We start from the raw sequence: 16,189 nt of genomic DNA on the forward strand, positions 1-16,189 counted from the left end.
TAGAGAATGGTTATCCGCCCTTAACAAGTGCTTGGCAAAAATGTGGGCTAGAAATTTTTGTAAATAAATACTCTTTCAAACATTAGGACCAGGGGACACTCCTTGAATCTAACAGGTAACAGATTGTTTATTTTTCTATGGAATTTGTCTTCAGCGGATGTGGTCAAGGCAACAAGCATAGCTGGGTTTAAAAAGGGTTTGGACAAATTCCTGGAAGTAAAGTCCATAAACTGTTAATAAACAGGTGATTTCAGGAAACCCACTATTTGCTGCTGGGGGTGAGGAACAAAAAACTGAACTTACTTTTTAGGACTTGCCATTGCTGGAGACAGGATGCTGGGCTTGATGGATCTTTAGTCTGACCCAGCATGGTACTTCAATTTTCTTAAGATTTTCAGCTATATATAATTATATTATATATTAAATATTTCCTGAGAAATCACTTCTTCCTGTATTTAGAGTTTATTTTATGTTCCCTATTAAGAAACAGGAGGAAGAATCTGTTCAAGGTTTAAGCTCTTAGTTTTTATTTGATTTCCTAAATTTAAATCAAGCACTAGAAAGGGAAGATGAGAAATCAATTTTGTTAATATCGTTCTAGATTCAGATAGAGATTGGGTTCTCTGTTCGTCTTTTAAACATTGAGCGACCCAGTTTTTAAACTGTAATTTTAGAATATTCCCAGATGTAGCCAAGGCTACAAAGAAGCAGAAACAGTTTCTTTTGCTAAGACCTGACATTCTACAAACAGGGGCCTTTTGGCTCAATTTTCCTTGCAAGTGTGTGGTTAAGTACCACTTTATCTATTCATTCTTATTAACCGCTCACACGGGGAATTCCTGCTTCATGCAGAATAGAACAAAATCAAACGAACCAATATATAACTAGTAAAACAAATCATACATATTAAACAAAATTTAAACTGAAATAAAATTAATTACATTTAATTAAAATTGCCTACCCTGGGCCAAAGAATTAAAACATACTGCTCACAGATCTAACATGGAGAAAGCTAAGAGTTCGCCCTCTTCCAAAAGAGCAGATAGTTTAACTCCATCCACAACTCTCTTGGTACTGAATTCCACAGTTCAGGGCCTTTAACAGAAAAAAGCTTCGTCCTACTTGTGCTTCTCGATACCTTTATAACTGTTGGTACTTTAAATAAGAACTCTGATGCTAAACAGAGGCATCTCCTTGGTTTATAAATCTCTACTACCTGTTGTAAGTACTTTGCCCCCAAGTCCTTTAGTTGCTTTGTACATTAAACTCATGATCTTAAATAGAACTCTTAGATATATTTTCTATGATCCCTCTCATCTTACTTCTTTCCTCAGTACCAAAGTGGATAGCAATTCCATCATCTGCCATCAAATCATCTACTAAACCTTGAAGTCTTTGAATATTTACAATCTTGTCTGAGCCCCTGGGCTCATCAAATTTCTTAATGGTTTATTTTCATGAAGTTTTTATATTTCCTAGCTTTGTGATTCCTAATTCCCAACATTTGTGGACTGGTTTTCATTGAATAAGGTACATTATTTCTGGATATCAAGTTTGCTTAGCATATACTGTATTCTCCATAGACAGCAGGATGAACGAGCCAAGACATGTAGGTGATGTCATTGAATGGCGCTGAACAGACCCTTCTCTTAGCTCAGAGAGCTTTTACACTATTGAGCATGTGTGGGAGTTGCCATGTGGCACTGCTTTGTGAGCCCCTCAGTCAATTTTAGAGCTACGTTTAGATAGGTAGTCAGTTCTCCAGAGAGGTGGGCTGGTATTTAGCATGGATAATTCATCTGGCTATCTATTGAGAATATTTATGGCAAGCAAACTTTTTTTCTCTGTTGACAAGAAAGGCTGAATTAGCTATGACACATGGGGAGTCTGAAGCGGAGGGTTGCAGTGGAGCACTTACTGAAAAAACAATCCGGACCCTACCATAGAGAGTGGAATACTGGGTGAACAGGCTATGTAAAAACTGCTTGTCCTAATTTATTGTTACTTCTTTCTAGATTGTCCAGAAAGTAATGAGACTTGAAGGTATATATTGATAACCAAGTTGTAGCTCTCTAATAGGCCCGGTTCACAGATGAGCCACTGATGCAGCCATGGCTCTCACGTGATGAGCCTTAACTGAGCCAGTAATCCAAAGCCATGATACAATCTGCTAGCCAATGGGATATTATATGTTTGGCAACTGGTAAGTCCAGTTGGTTAGAATATTAAGAGATGAATTACGAGCCCTAACAATATGGCTGAGTTCTCTTTCAGTACCAAGCCAAGGCTCTTTTACAGCCCAAGGAATGAAGAGCTCTCTCACATTTATGTGCATTTGATCTTGGAAAGAATGAGGTCCATATTCAAAACCTATTTAAATGGATAACTCAAATTATCTATCTAAATAGCAAATGTGGAATATTCTGCAACTTATCCAGCTAAATTGCAGCAGGATAAGTAGTTATCCAGCTATAATATAGCCAGATAAAAAAAAAAAAGAAGAGATGCTTTAAGGGCATTCCCGGGAGGGGCCGAGATATCCGGATAACCTATCGGTACATCCAGCTGGGTTAACAGGTTAATAATGCTGTATCAATATAAAAAAGAAATGAAAGGGCCTGTGGCTCTCATCCTTACCGGTAAACTGTCCTGTCTTGCCCAGCGCTCCTCAAATACATTATCAGGCTGTTTCTTCCCCTCTCACCTCCTTTCCCTGTTTTTATTGTAAACATTTCTATTGCGCCCCTCCCCGGACATTGGAACCCCCAGCGTTAAACTATTTGTTAGGCCACCCTGAATCCACATATCACTCCCATTCCATCCTCCTCCCTGTGACAAAAGTCATCCCTGCTGGGAGTGAGGGCCTCACTCACCTGCTCTTGGCAGCTCCAGTGCTGCAAGCGTAAACTACACTCCTAAGTGTTACTGCCATGTAACCCAGAACAACTAGAACTTCCCTGGCTATCATCTGATCCATGTTCACCAAGAAATGAGCCAAGGACCTGAGGATGTCCACTCGAACTGACGGAAGAAATCTTCTTTCCTGAAGTGTGTCTATCCATGCTGCAATGAAATTGATTTTCCGAGACGAAATCAGGGTATATTTTTCAAAACGTATTAGGAACCCTAGGGACTGCTGGAGTTGAATTGTCTTCTATAGAAGGGTTTACATTCCTTCCTGGAAAGTCATCATAACTAGCCTGACATCCAGTTAAGGAAAGACACAGATGCCCTGACAATGGAGATGCACTGCTACTACAGGTAGGCATTTAGTATAAAGACCCTCGGTACCTCTGAAAGACAGAAGGGGAGGACTTGATACTGGTAGTGAGATGATCCTACTATAAAGTACAGATAGTGCCAGTGGGAGGGATGGATGGATGGGTATATGCATTTTTCAGATGCAGGGCATGCATTCCCTCCCCTGCTTAGATGAAGGACAGAATGGGGTGGAGGGAGTACATCTTGAATTTCTCTCTAATACATTCTTGCTCAGGCTTCATAAATCCAGGACAGATCTCATTCTCCAAATTTCATGAAGATAAGGCAACAGTGGGAGTTAACCCCTGGCCATGTTGGTTGGGTGGGACAGATTCTGTCTCCTGCTGTCTGAGAAGTGATTCCACTTCCAGGTGGAGCTGTGCTGCGTGAAATGGATCTGGATTGAAGGCTAAGCAATGGGAAAGCATTGGATGTCAGGAGAAATGCGTGTGGTTACAGATTCTACAATCTAGAGTGCCCAGTGATCCTTGGTGACTTTGCTCCACTCCTCCAGGTAGAGGCAAATTCTTCCCTCTAATCATATTCCCTAGTGCCTCCTCTTCTCTGATAGTTGCAGTGTCATGCCATAAAACATTACTGACAAATTAACAAGGTTGGCAAAATGCACTGTATACATTGTTAGTAGCATGGTTTAAACAGTTAGCAATATTACTCTTTTCTCACCACCTCCATCTCCCAATGTCAATCAGAAAGAATGCTAAACTAACAATTATATCTATATATTGGCTTAGTGCAATAATGATACTTTAGCCATGCAAGAGGTACCTTTGCACACAAATGGGCAACAGAGTCACATGGCTGGTTAAACTGAAAGATGACAAGGGGCTCATTTGGTTCAAATGGGTTCTAATTGCTTCACAGTTCTCTCTATATACTAACCCAAGAGAAGGTGAAAAAACCTCTATGCATCCAGAGATAGTTCTACAGCTCTGAAAAAAAAAAACATTCTCTCCTGATTTCAACTATGGCAACCAGCTCAAAATTGTTGAATTAGTACTTTTCCCTAACATACACCTATAATCATGCTCAACAATATCTTTTTCCTCTACACTTGTTCAAGTTACTTTTGAACTGATTTACTGCTGCAGCTATAATTACTTACATCTGTTGGCAAAATGTTCCATAATTTTACCATTTTCGCTCCAAATAAAAAAAACCAAACCCTTAATCTTAAAGGATGTTGCCTTTTGTTTGTAGTTGCTTTGGAAAGAAAAGATCACCTACAAGATCCTTGCAGGGCCCTTTGAACACTATATGTTTATAGTATAATTAAATTGCCACTTAAATGTCTTTTTTTTTTTCCTACTTGGAACTGTCTTTCTGCAAATGCAAGTCGCTGTGTTCACTTTAATTAGCGCTGTGGCCCTTCTTTCCTAATATTCGGATCAAGTACATACTCAAAACACAAAATAAATACAGCTTCAGTTAGGAAAAAAGAAAAGTTGTTTAAATAGTTTTGAGTTTCTAACCCAAGTTTTTCATTTGTTTTTGTCATTTTAACATTTCAATGCTCTGAACTCGCCTGTAATCCCCACTAATTATTAAAACATTCAATAGTCATGATAAAGCTCTCCGGTTTGCTTTTCAAAGTCAGCAGTTTTTGCCCAAATATGTCATGATAGCAGAACGCTGAGTCATTCATCTTCCTTTTTGTTGCAGTTTGCTTTCAGAAGACAAACTTAAGTAACAGCATTTTACTCACCACATGAAAGAAAAAAAAAAAAAAAAAAAAAGATTTGAGCCAAGGTTCCCAAAACTAACTGATTAAACAGATCACAAACATCAGCCCACATCTGTGCCTGATTCATGAGGAGAAAAAACACTGGAATCATTAAGATCAAGCAGTAGGGTCCCTGACCCAGTGAAGCTTCCTCCTAACCCAGAATTCTGATATTCTATCTTCTGAGAGCAGTTTCAAGTATGAAACTCACTCTTTCTTTTAAAATCAACAATAACATCACACGGCAATTGCTAGGCTGAAATGATTAACAGCATCATTTCCCTTCGCTATTTGAGTAAGTCACGTATCTGCCATTAAATTGCACAGTTTAGTTAATGGTGCCACTCATGCAAATAAAATCCCAACATATTTTACAACCACAACACTTAAATACACTCCCTGAAGGTAATGGACTGACTGTATATCCCTTGCATGGAGAGATGCTAGGGTACATAAGGAAGGTGGTAGAAAAGAGGTGATAACTATGCTGTTGTACAGGTCACTGGCTTCAAGCAGGCAGAAAAAACTTCCTTTAATGTGAAAAAATGTGCTATATGTATGTAGTTTTTATAACATATCCTTGAAAAAGAAGAACTTATCTTTTTTTCAAATTTACATATAGCACTTTTTCACATAAAGGGGGTTTTTCTGACTGATTATTGACTGAAGATAAGTGGTGACTTATTAATCGCCAGTTGCTCTCTGATATCTTTTCTTCCTTTTAAATTTGTTTAAAAATATTCCACCCAAGGATGTTTACTGAGCTTTTTTGAGAGTCTTTTTTCTATTTAATTATTCCTTTAACAGAGGTAAGTCTTGTCAAATTCTTTGACTAGGTGCCCAATGATTTGGATCAGGGGAATGTGTTAAGATGTAGTGTACTTGGATTTCAGTGTGGCTTTGATACGTTGCACATAGGTGATTTATAAATAAATTAGGAACACTCAGTATGGACCTTAAAGTAACTAATTAAAAACTAGTTGAGTGGGAGGCAAAGGATAGTTTATGATTTATTCAAATTTATATACCATGACATCATACATTTTGTAGTTGTTTACAATAAAATGTTTATAAACAAACAATGAAAAATACACAAAATATCATACAAATCAATGAAGCTCATTCCGAGGAAAGGGGCATTACTATTTATTTATTTATTTATTTACATGTAGTTACAAACTATTCTTCTAGATGTAATCAGGGCACCCTACATAGTAAAACATACATAATATAAAACAGACTTAAAACAACATGATCAATAAAACAAAAATGTGGAACCTGCATCTGCATTGCGTTATTTATCGTCTGTGTTAGGGCATTAACATGTGCAATAACAAAGGCCCTAACACAAATTGATAAATGACCCAGCTAGCTGGCTAACGTCTGCTCCCGGTTACACCCTGGAATGCCTCTAACTTACCCGGCTAAGTTCCAGCTATCTATCTTAGGCCTGGATTTTCTAAGGTCGCAGACCTTAGAGAATCCGGCGGTAACGGGGGCGGGCCTGTGAAAGCTGGCAGCGATCGCACCACTGGTGTTATCGCTGCCGGATTTTGCAAACCAATAGCGCCACTGTGAAAGGTGGTGCTATTGGGCGTGTTACTGGCGACGATAAGGGTTCTTACCTTTTCGCCGCCGGCAATCTCTTCGCCATGTCCACCCCCACTCCTCCCCTTCCGGTGCTGACGCCGCCTGGATCTAGGTATCGCATGTGACAAGTCCCATTTCGCATGCGATCCCGTTACAAAATGACCCCTTTAATTTGCAGGCTAGAATTTAGCCAGGGAAGTGCCCAAATATTCCTTTAGCCAGTTAACCTTTAGGTTAGACCATATGGGGCGGATGAAATAAGCTGCATGGGAAAATGGGTGCTCATATTGAGTTTCCTTTTTTATTAACGCATGCACAGCCACATCTCCTGGACATGTGATGGCATAATGAGCTGCTGCATTAAAAGGGACACGGCTAAGGATAAATCGTGCATCCATGGCACCGGGCACCCAGGAGATGGGGCTGTGCACGGGTTAGGAAATCCGATGCTCAATTTACAAGCATCCGTTTACCTAACCCATGCACAGCCATTAGTTAGGAAAATGGATGCTTGTAAATTGAGTTCCGTTTCCCTAAACTGACCACCGTCGAGACTTTTTTTTTTTTTTTATCAAGATGCTGCTTTCTGTGGTTCCTTCTACTTAGTATCGTGACAATATTAACTAGGAGGAACAACAGAAAAGCAGTATTTTTTGCTTTATTGATGAGACTTGGGGTGCATCAAGACTTAATGCCATGGGGCTGGCGTTAATTTTTGTGTGTTAAAATGTGCACGTCAGGTGCATGGTGATTTTTTGCATCAAGGCAATAGCTAATAGCCTCATCTAGATGACATTTACATGTGATGAGCGCTATTAGCTACGCGCTGGTTTGGGCGCGTGTTATGGACAAGCTAATCCCATTATTGCAGCAGGAGTTATTCTTGCGTGTCCAAAACGCAAATCCTACTGCGTGCTAGGCTGAGCCCACTATATTCTATCGGCCAGTAAGTGAATTATTTGGACACGACACATCCCCAGAAAATGTCCCCAAACACAGTAGGAACTGTTTTTCGCTACTGGGCCAATGTTAGCCTTAATAGGAAGAAAAATTGCCAACTCATACTTGAAATCAATGTGCGGGGGCAGTCTCCAAATAAACTTTACAGAAAAAGACAAGAAAATCAGTCCTTCATGAATATAAACAGCTCCAAAGGATGCTTTCCAATACTATATCAACAGGTACAATTGGCAACTGTGTGAACTTACCAGCAGTGGCATGAGGAAGAGGAATCCAACAGGCCGGTGCAGAGAGACCGCTACCAGCTATGGAAGCAGCAACTTAGCAGTTGAGGATCGGGCCCAACCGTTGCCACACAGCAGTAGCGACAATAGTGCAAGCCGAGCAATCTCAAGCTAATGGAAAGGCAGAGGCAGCACTCACAGGGAGGTGGCAGTGGCACTTAGCTGAGGCAGAGTCAGCTGCCTTCCCTTCTCAGGCCCAGATAATGGTGGCGGTAGCTCATTGGCAGCCTTTCAGGGAACATGCACATGTACTTCAATGGCACAGTCAGCTTATGGACATGCAGCCTGCTGTAGTGACAACAGGTAATGGCTGAGCTGGTGCTGCCATTTCCAATGGTGTAGGGCAGTCTCACTCAAAATAGGGAAAAGGATCAGAAAGCTGAAAATGGAGTTCTAAAATCTGGACATTTTCCCGGACCCTGCCATCTCTGAGTGGATGGTGCAGGGCACATGTCTTTTGTAAGCTGGTGATGCACGTGCGCCATTGTGCATGAATGAAGCTATGCCCATTTTTCCAGACTATATTATTGAATCCTGATAAAATGAAATCTGCTCTAATAGACAAGAACAGAACTGCTATTGCTCACAGTGTCATATAGAGATGTATTCTAAACAGTCACTTGTTAGGCTTTGTTTGAATACTTACTTTCTACTACCCCTGGAATGGCCCTGTAATGTTGAAACTGGTAGAAAGATTTCTCCAACATATATTCAGGATTGATTTCCTCAACACGCAACAAGTTTAACACCATGTTGTAAGTCAGATGAAATGCACTGTTAAGAGGATCAGCTGAACCCTAAAAGGAAGAATAATAAACTTAAAAATAACTGTAACGTGATTGATAAAAGCATCTTGCTAGGGCTGTATAAAGATCTTGCTCATTAATAGCACCGGGCTTTACTGTCTGCTCTGACATTGCATTTTGTTGAGTCATGATATTGGACTATATTCTTATTTTTTTATAAATATTTTTAGATTGCCTTCCCGTTTGAAAATCACCCAAAGCAGTATACAAAATCAATACATCAATGAACAATACACATCAAATCTTGATTAGCTGTTACAAAAAAAAAATCCACTGAAATGGCTTTTGGCAACCACATTTACACAGATAAGCAGATATCAAACACAAAATTCCGACTGAAATCGCTGGCCACAGTATGGATTCAATTAAGTAACAGAATGAAGAGCTTGAGGTTCCATTATTGTCAAACAAATGAACTAAGATTTTTAATAAAATGTTAGATGCTCACTGAAATAAAGTTCACACATCCACTATATCGAATTCTACAGATGTTATTCAAAATAGTACAGCCTGTTGATAAAACATGGCACCAATACACACATGAAGAAGGGCTCTTTTCCAAATGATGTGGAACTGTAGCCTAATCCAAGGACTTGGATCAGCTGTATATGTGCACATAAAGTTAGAAGACAAAATCTCAGAATGCTACAAGACATTTAATTTATTTATTTGTTTTATACACTGATATTCCTAAAAAATCATACCAGTTCACATGGAAGTAAATTCATAAAAGTACAGCAATAGAAAATAGTAACATCATCAATATCATATAAAAAGTAAAATACATACAAAACTTAATAAATTGCAAGAAATAAAACGAAGAAATGAAATAAAATGTAATATAAAAACCAAAACAAATTCATAAAACATGCATAACTTGATAAAAATGCAGTAAATAAAACAAGAAATTAAACCATATAATTAAAAAACTAACAAACATGTAACCTGCATGGCCGTAACTGACTAACAAAGCACAGAAAAAAAACTAATGGTAACGACTGATGATAAAAAAAAAATTTGTCATAACATACTGAAAGTCAAAATGGGTACCAACAATTTAGATAGTGGGAAAATTAACTATAAACAAAGAATGTACGGGCCGATATAGTACAGTGCGCTCCAACAGAGCGCACTGTTAACCCTCTATTGGATGCGCGTTTTCAACGCGCTAGCGTTACCCCTTATTCTGTAAGGGGCCGAAAATGCATGTCCAACCCCCCGAACCTAATAGCGCCAGCAACATGCAAATGCATGTTGATGGCCCTATTAGGTATTCCCGCGTGATTCAGAAAACAAAATGTGCAGCCAAGCCGCACATTTTGCTTTCAGAAATTAGCACCTACACAAAGGTAGGAGCTAATTTCTTCGGGCATCGGGAAAGTGCACAGAAAAGCAGTAAAAATTGCTTTTCTGTGCACCCTCCAACTTAATATCATGGCGATATTAAGTCGGAGGTCCCGAAAGTTACCAAAAGTAAAAAAAAAAAAAAAAAAATTTGAAGTCTGCCCGCGGCTCGAAAACCGGACGCTCAATTTTGTCAGCGTCCAGTTTCCGAACCCGTGGCTGTCAGCGGGCTCGAGAACCGACACTGGCAAAATTGAGTGTCGGCTGTCAAACCCGCTGACAGCCGCCACTCCGGTCCAAAAGGAGGCGCTAGGGACGCGCTACTGTCCCTAGCGCTTCCTTTTGCCTGTTTTTACCGCCGGGCCTAATTTGCATAGTGAATCACGCGCACAGGAGAGTGGCCTATGCGTTCGCCCGCTCTCCCGCGGACTTTACTGTATCGGCCCGGTAGTAAGAAAAGGTTAATTATGTCTGGACCAGAATAGCTTTCAGCACAGTATGAAGAAGCAATCAATTTGGACAGCAGCAGAAATACCTTGGAATAAGATGGTGATTGATAGGCTGACTCTCTCTCATCACTACTTTAACAGCAGGGGTGGGGGGATGGAAATTGGACTCAAACAGTAACCAACAAGAGGCCCTGACCTTGGCGGTCTGAGTAACTGATAAGTATGGGAAACTGATAACTATGGGAGCTTGCTGGGCAGACTGGATGGGCCGTAGGGTCCTTTTCTGCCGTCAATTTCTATGTAACCAAAAATTGGGTGCTTTTGAAGCTGAACTCAAATGGTAATCAGGGGCATAGCAAGGAGAAGGAAGACAAGGGGATCAAACATCAGCCATGTGTTTATTTCTTTTTAATTCCAATTCAGTTTCACGATAATTGTGTTAATTCTAAAGCAAAACTATTTCATGGAAAATATGTCTGAATGGTTTTTTCCCCCTCTTACCTTAGCCAAGATTTTTCTCTGCTTGCAGTAATAACGAGACACCCCAAAGTGGGAAGGGGAGGAGGATTACTTCTTGGGAGAATTGAGGTGTGCCTATGCTGCCTTTGGATCTTAATGTTACCATATAATATAGAGAAAAAAATGTGCTGTCTTTTGTTATCAAGACAGCTTAGTGAAGAAAGGGTTGTCTTTTTAGGTTAAGGCATGTGTTATTGTGGAGGGTAGCTCATGCGTTGACTTTGGATTTAGTAGATTGGGGTTTTCGGGTGGGCAGGTGTTGACATTTTTAAAATGATTGTGTTATGATTTATTTTGATACTTTTTGGCCTTTACCCTAGGGAGAGTAGGGAGTGAGGTATTAGGGAATCTATTATAACTATTGCTTTGCTGTATAAGTTTTATTTTATTGAATTATTTTTTGGTAGTTTATATAAATTTGTATTGTTTAAGGATTGCATTTTATGAATTTGTTATATGGTGCTTTGGGCGGGGTATAAATGTAACAATGTTTTGCTACAAGGAGATGGCACCTACTGTTAAAATCTCAAGGTATGAAGAATGTGTGTACACCATTTTCTTATGGTCTAACTCTCAATTATATTCCTTTTGTACTAACAAGCTAAGAAACAGGTGAAAAGAAGATTTGCACATGGCCTGTGCTATCTACTGATACCGTGAAAGGGTCTTGGCTGTCCTGCAACACTGCACTGAAGGAAAACAGGAGCTCAGAAAACGTTCATTTTGAGGAATTTCACTTCTGAGAATTTTGTAATATTTGGCAACAAAAAATGAAATAAAGTCTAATCTGATTTAGAAAGATTCTTTTGCTTGTGGGAAACCTTCAATAAAACAGATCCTTAAAATTCTAACCCTGCAGCCCAAAACCAAATTCAATAAACACATTGCCTAAGAACCTTTCTATAGTCACAAAGATAACATTTATTACAAATGTACATTCAAACTGAGGACGGACTCTGCTTGCAATGGAGCCAAATTCCAAAGTGAAGCTCTGACAGCTTTGTATGCAACGCTTATGGCTGCTTTAGATGATCATTTGAGCTTAGTGTCTCCTGAATTTGTAGCTGCAGAGGGGATTTTCATGAGGACCAGAAAGTCCGATGGCTGTGGGAGCAGCAGGCTGGCACCTCTTGAGAGAATAATTACTAGACTCGAATTTTAGTTCAAAAACCCACGAACAATATGATAATAGTATATAAAACGTCAGGTTATTAAATTTGAAAATAGTTCCGATTGACAGCTTTATATTATATAATTTATAATTTCTTATAGATGATCAAGTGACTCTCAAACCATCCCGCAAACTTATTGGCATCTCTGCTCGTAAGTCGCATTAGGGATCATCTTTAATCGTTGGTCACTGTTACTCCTATATTTTTTGATTTTTAGTTTTTTGTTTGAATTTTCTTTTTAGATAAAATTTTTAAGCAACAATACTTCCCTTTCGGGGGTCTGAATTCATGGAGGGTGCAACCCTTCCTGGTCATTCAAAGTGCACTTTGAATGACCAGGAAGGGTGCAACCCTTCCTGGTCATCCCTGAGATCCACCCCTGATAGCCCGCCCTGCTTAAAACCCTAGCCAGCAGAGTCTCTGCTACACAAAGAAAACCTTAATTCCGTGGGCTAGAGGTGTAAGAGTTGCTTTGAATCCTGATGAGTTAAGGTGGATCTAAAAGCTCACTTGCCCGGTAAGGAATTGCTCTTGAATACTTTGTTTCTCCTGCATACTGTAAGACAGGACCCTGTTTTGTGTTTGATATATGCTTCTTTAATTAAAGCTGTTTATCAATTCTGACTGTTGGGTCTTCACCCTGATCAGACCCTGACAGTTGCTGAGGATCCTGAGGAACACATTCCCATGCTACTCTATTTACTCCTGGGGGAATTCTGCGCAAACAAATGTAAAATTCTGTGCACAAAAACTTTAAATTCTGCAAACTTTATATTGGTCAAAATACAATTTACATAACAGTCTAAGTATTTACAATTTAAATACAGAAAAAAGTTATTAAAGATGCAGAATTTTAAATATTTTGAGTAGAATTTCCCTAGAAATTCACTGTAAGTGTCCCTTCAACTCACTCTCCCTACTCCCCTGGCCACTTTGCCCTCTCAGACCCCAACTCCTCCATCTGCCAGTATCTTTCCCCTCCACCTCTAGGGTCAACCCCTTCCACTTGTTGCGCCCGGTTGCAGATGGCTGCGCCCTCTATTGCTCACCTTTTTCCTGCCTGACTCAGTTCCTTTTGGGAAGATGGCTGCCTCTGCTTTTCCACACCAACCCCTCCGGTGTCCCCGGTCCGGCATGGGCGATTAGAGAGAGACGGAGAAAGCCTCATCCTTTATGTGCGACATGGTGGGAACATCGGGGGCTTCCCCACCGCATGACGTCACAAGCTCTGATATTTAAACTCCGTTCACGACTCCTAATATGAGTTAGCAAGGCATCCTCCATGCTGATCTCTCTACGTTACCAGACGCTTCCGCTCTGTGTACTCCTACTCCAGGACGATTTAGGTACCTGCTCCTCTGGGACTTTGCCTTGCTCCTTTACGCCCTCTGGGGTTATCTGCAACCAACGAGGATGCCTAAGGTACCCACTCCTTGGGGGCCTTGCCTCGCTCCTGCCTATCCTCTGGGGTTGCCTATCTCCTACAAGGACACCTAAGATACCCGCTCCTCAGGGGCCTTGCCTAGCTTCTCTACACCCTCTGGGGTTGCCTACCTCCTACAAGGATGCCTAAGGTACCCGCTCCTCGGGGGCCTTATTTCATCCCGGACCTCCGCTCCTCGGGGGTTCTCTCCTACTACAACTACCAGCATCAGAGTAAGTACTACTGTTCCAGTTCTATCTCTGCATTGTCTCATCTCTCTCTTCGTAGATCCTCGGCCTACCCAACACCACGGACCACTACCGGATCTATTCTCACTGGCGTTTCCATTTAGGCCTGGGTTCTCAGCCTACCCCACTTTGCGGACCACTACCAGACCCATCTCCCTCTTGGGACCTGGTGAGGCTGTGTAACTGCCTTTCCACTCTGCAGCCTTCAGACGGAACATTGCCATCAGACATATCCATTTCTGGCTGGGAATATTGCCCGTTCCTCGGGTTACCATCTACGTTGCAGTATAATAAAGACTCACTTTCTCTGTATCCATCTCTGTTCAGAGCTAGCCTATCACTGCAAGACCCCGTAGGGCTCCGCCCTGTGGGAGGTGCCATCTCTTGCAGCGACCAAGGACCCACGCCTCAATGCCCAAAACACAACACCACTCTATCATCAGTCCCAGAGTTTGACCCCATTCTCAGTACTGCCCCTCCCGCTCTCACATACATGCTCCCTCTCTCTAATACACATACACACACCCTCATACAGGCTCCCTCACATTCTTGCACACACACATAACCACATCCCCTCATACAAGGCCCTCTCTCTTGCATACACACCCTTTCTCTCTCACACATACATCGTCACACAGGCTACTTATGTCTCTCTCTCTTACGCACCCCTTCACACAGGCTCTGTCTCACACATACACAATCCCTTCACACAGGTTAGCACCCTCACATACACACAATCCCTTTTTCATACACACGAGCTCCCAATCTCTCACACACATACACATTCCTTCACAATCTCCTCATATAGGCTCCCTCTCTCTGAAACCCACACTAAAGCATCCCCCCCCCCCCGCTCTCTTACCTCCCATGCTCTCTCTCACCCATTGCCTCTCACTGGGGCCTTTATCTTCGCCGCGAGCAGAGTACACTCCGTTCGCAGCACACGGGGGCCTTCCATCTTCGCAGCGAATGGAGCGCGTCCCACGGCACACGCGGGTGTTAGTCTTTGTGTGCTCCGTTCGCGGCATGGCTGGGTCTCCTCTGTTATTTTCTGCGCCTCGCAGTAGTGCAGAATTCCCCCAGGACTAAGTCTATTCCTGGCAGCAGGTCACAAATGCTACTGACTGCCCTATGAGGATATAGTTTTAATGCTTGCACATGAGCCATAAAAGCTGAGAAGAAAAACAAAACAAAGCTAGGAGAGGAAAATGGGAAAATGCAAAAAGGGAAAAGAGTGGGGGGGGGGGTAAAGAAGGCCTAAAGAAAAAAAAAAATCACCATGGGGGGGAGGGTGCTTAAAGAGAAATAAAGCAAGATGAAAGCTGGAAAATTATTTTATACTCATATGCACAGTATTAACACTTGTAAAACAAAGAATCCAGTTTCAAACAATGGCTCATTGTTCACTTTACATTTTCCTTTCACTGGATACTGTCTTTACTTGAGAATATTTCTAAAGTACAGCCTATAGTTGGAGTATATCTTAGCTTTTCTATCACTTGTATCATTTAAGAACTTTCTTGAACCACTGAAAAACTTTTCTGGCTGCATATGCCCAAATATTTAAGCCACCCCACTGTCTCCTCTAAAGACCCCTTCCTGTCACTGCGTTTTATGAACAGAAGGTCAGTCCCATTAGCCCTTTCCAACATGCTCCAAGAACATTATAAAGAGGCTCTTATACATCTAATGTTATATGCAGTTCCTCTCATGGCCAAAAGCATTCTCAGGACTATGCAGTGCTCTGTACTCCAACACCTCAAGGGATCCATGTAGCAGCACGCACCAAAGCAGTAATGTTCCGCTGGAAACTGTACTGCTAGTTAAATCCAGACTTGGGGCCAGTAAAATTCTTTTTAAACAGACTTCAAATTGCATGTTGAAAGCCTGGGATATTAATTGGCGGTTCATTTTTTTATGACATAAACCAATTTTACTTTTGCAGCAAAATCACGAGCAAAACCCTCACCGCACTGGGAAGTGACAGGTGCAACAGAAAGGGAGATGGTTGTTCGTTCCATAACAATGTGATTACATCTCTTACTGGGAATACCACCACTAATCACGCACCAGAAAAGGGAGATTCTGGTTACAGCATTTGTTTTCAAACTTATTCCTCCCCTTTTTAAATTTTCTTTTAGCACGATGACTGTAATTGACAATAATGCTGCAGTCATTGGAACTGGGCAGCTGCTGTCACCGCAGAAATATTGCACCATATATGGAATGTGAGTGGCATCACTGCAGGAATTTCATTCTTGCAGTAACAATAAAAGCCAGGTTTCCCTAATGCTGAAGGACAACCTAAGAAATGTTTAAGATTACAGTCAAAGAACAGTAATCAACATACAGGGCTGCAATTTGAAGAAATGGTCCTGCATTTTAAGAATCT

At 41.1% G+C, this 16,189-nt stretch overlaps 1 protein-coding gene across 1 annotated transcript in view; it reads right to left on the reverse strand.

Annotated features, from left to right (window-relative positions):
• The window catches only part of MTREX (Mtr4 exosome RNA helicase), a 325,983-nt gene that overhangs the window by 171,532 nt on the left and 138,262 nt on the right, over positions 1–16,189 (reverse strand). The window contains exon 16 of the mRNA XM_029577212.1: positions 8,483–8,633. Coding sequence (XP_029433072.1) covers positions 8,483–8,633 — 151 coding nt within the window. The remainder of the gene's footprint in view (positions 1–8,482; positions 8,634–16,189) is intronic.

Source organism: Rhinatrema bivittatum, chromosome 1 (genome assembly GCF_901001135.1).
Source record: "Rhinatrema bivittatum chromosome 1, aRhiBiv1.1, whole genome shotgun sequence".
Classification (NCBI taxonomy): Eukaryota; Metazoa; Chordata; class Amphibia; order Gymnophiona; family Rhinatrematidae; genus Rhinatrema; species Rhinatrema bivittatum.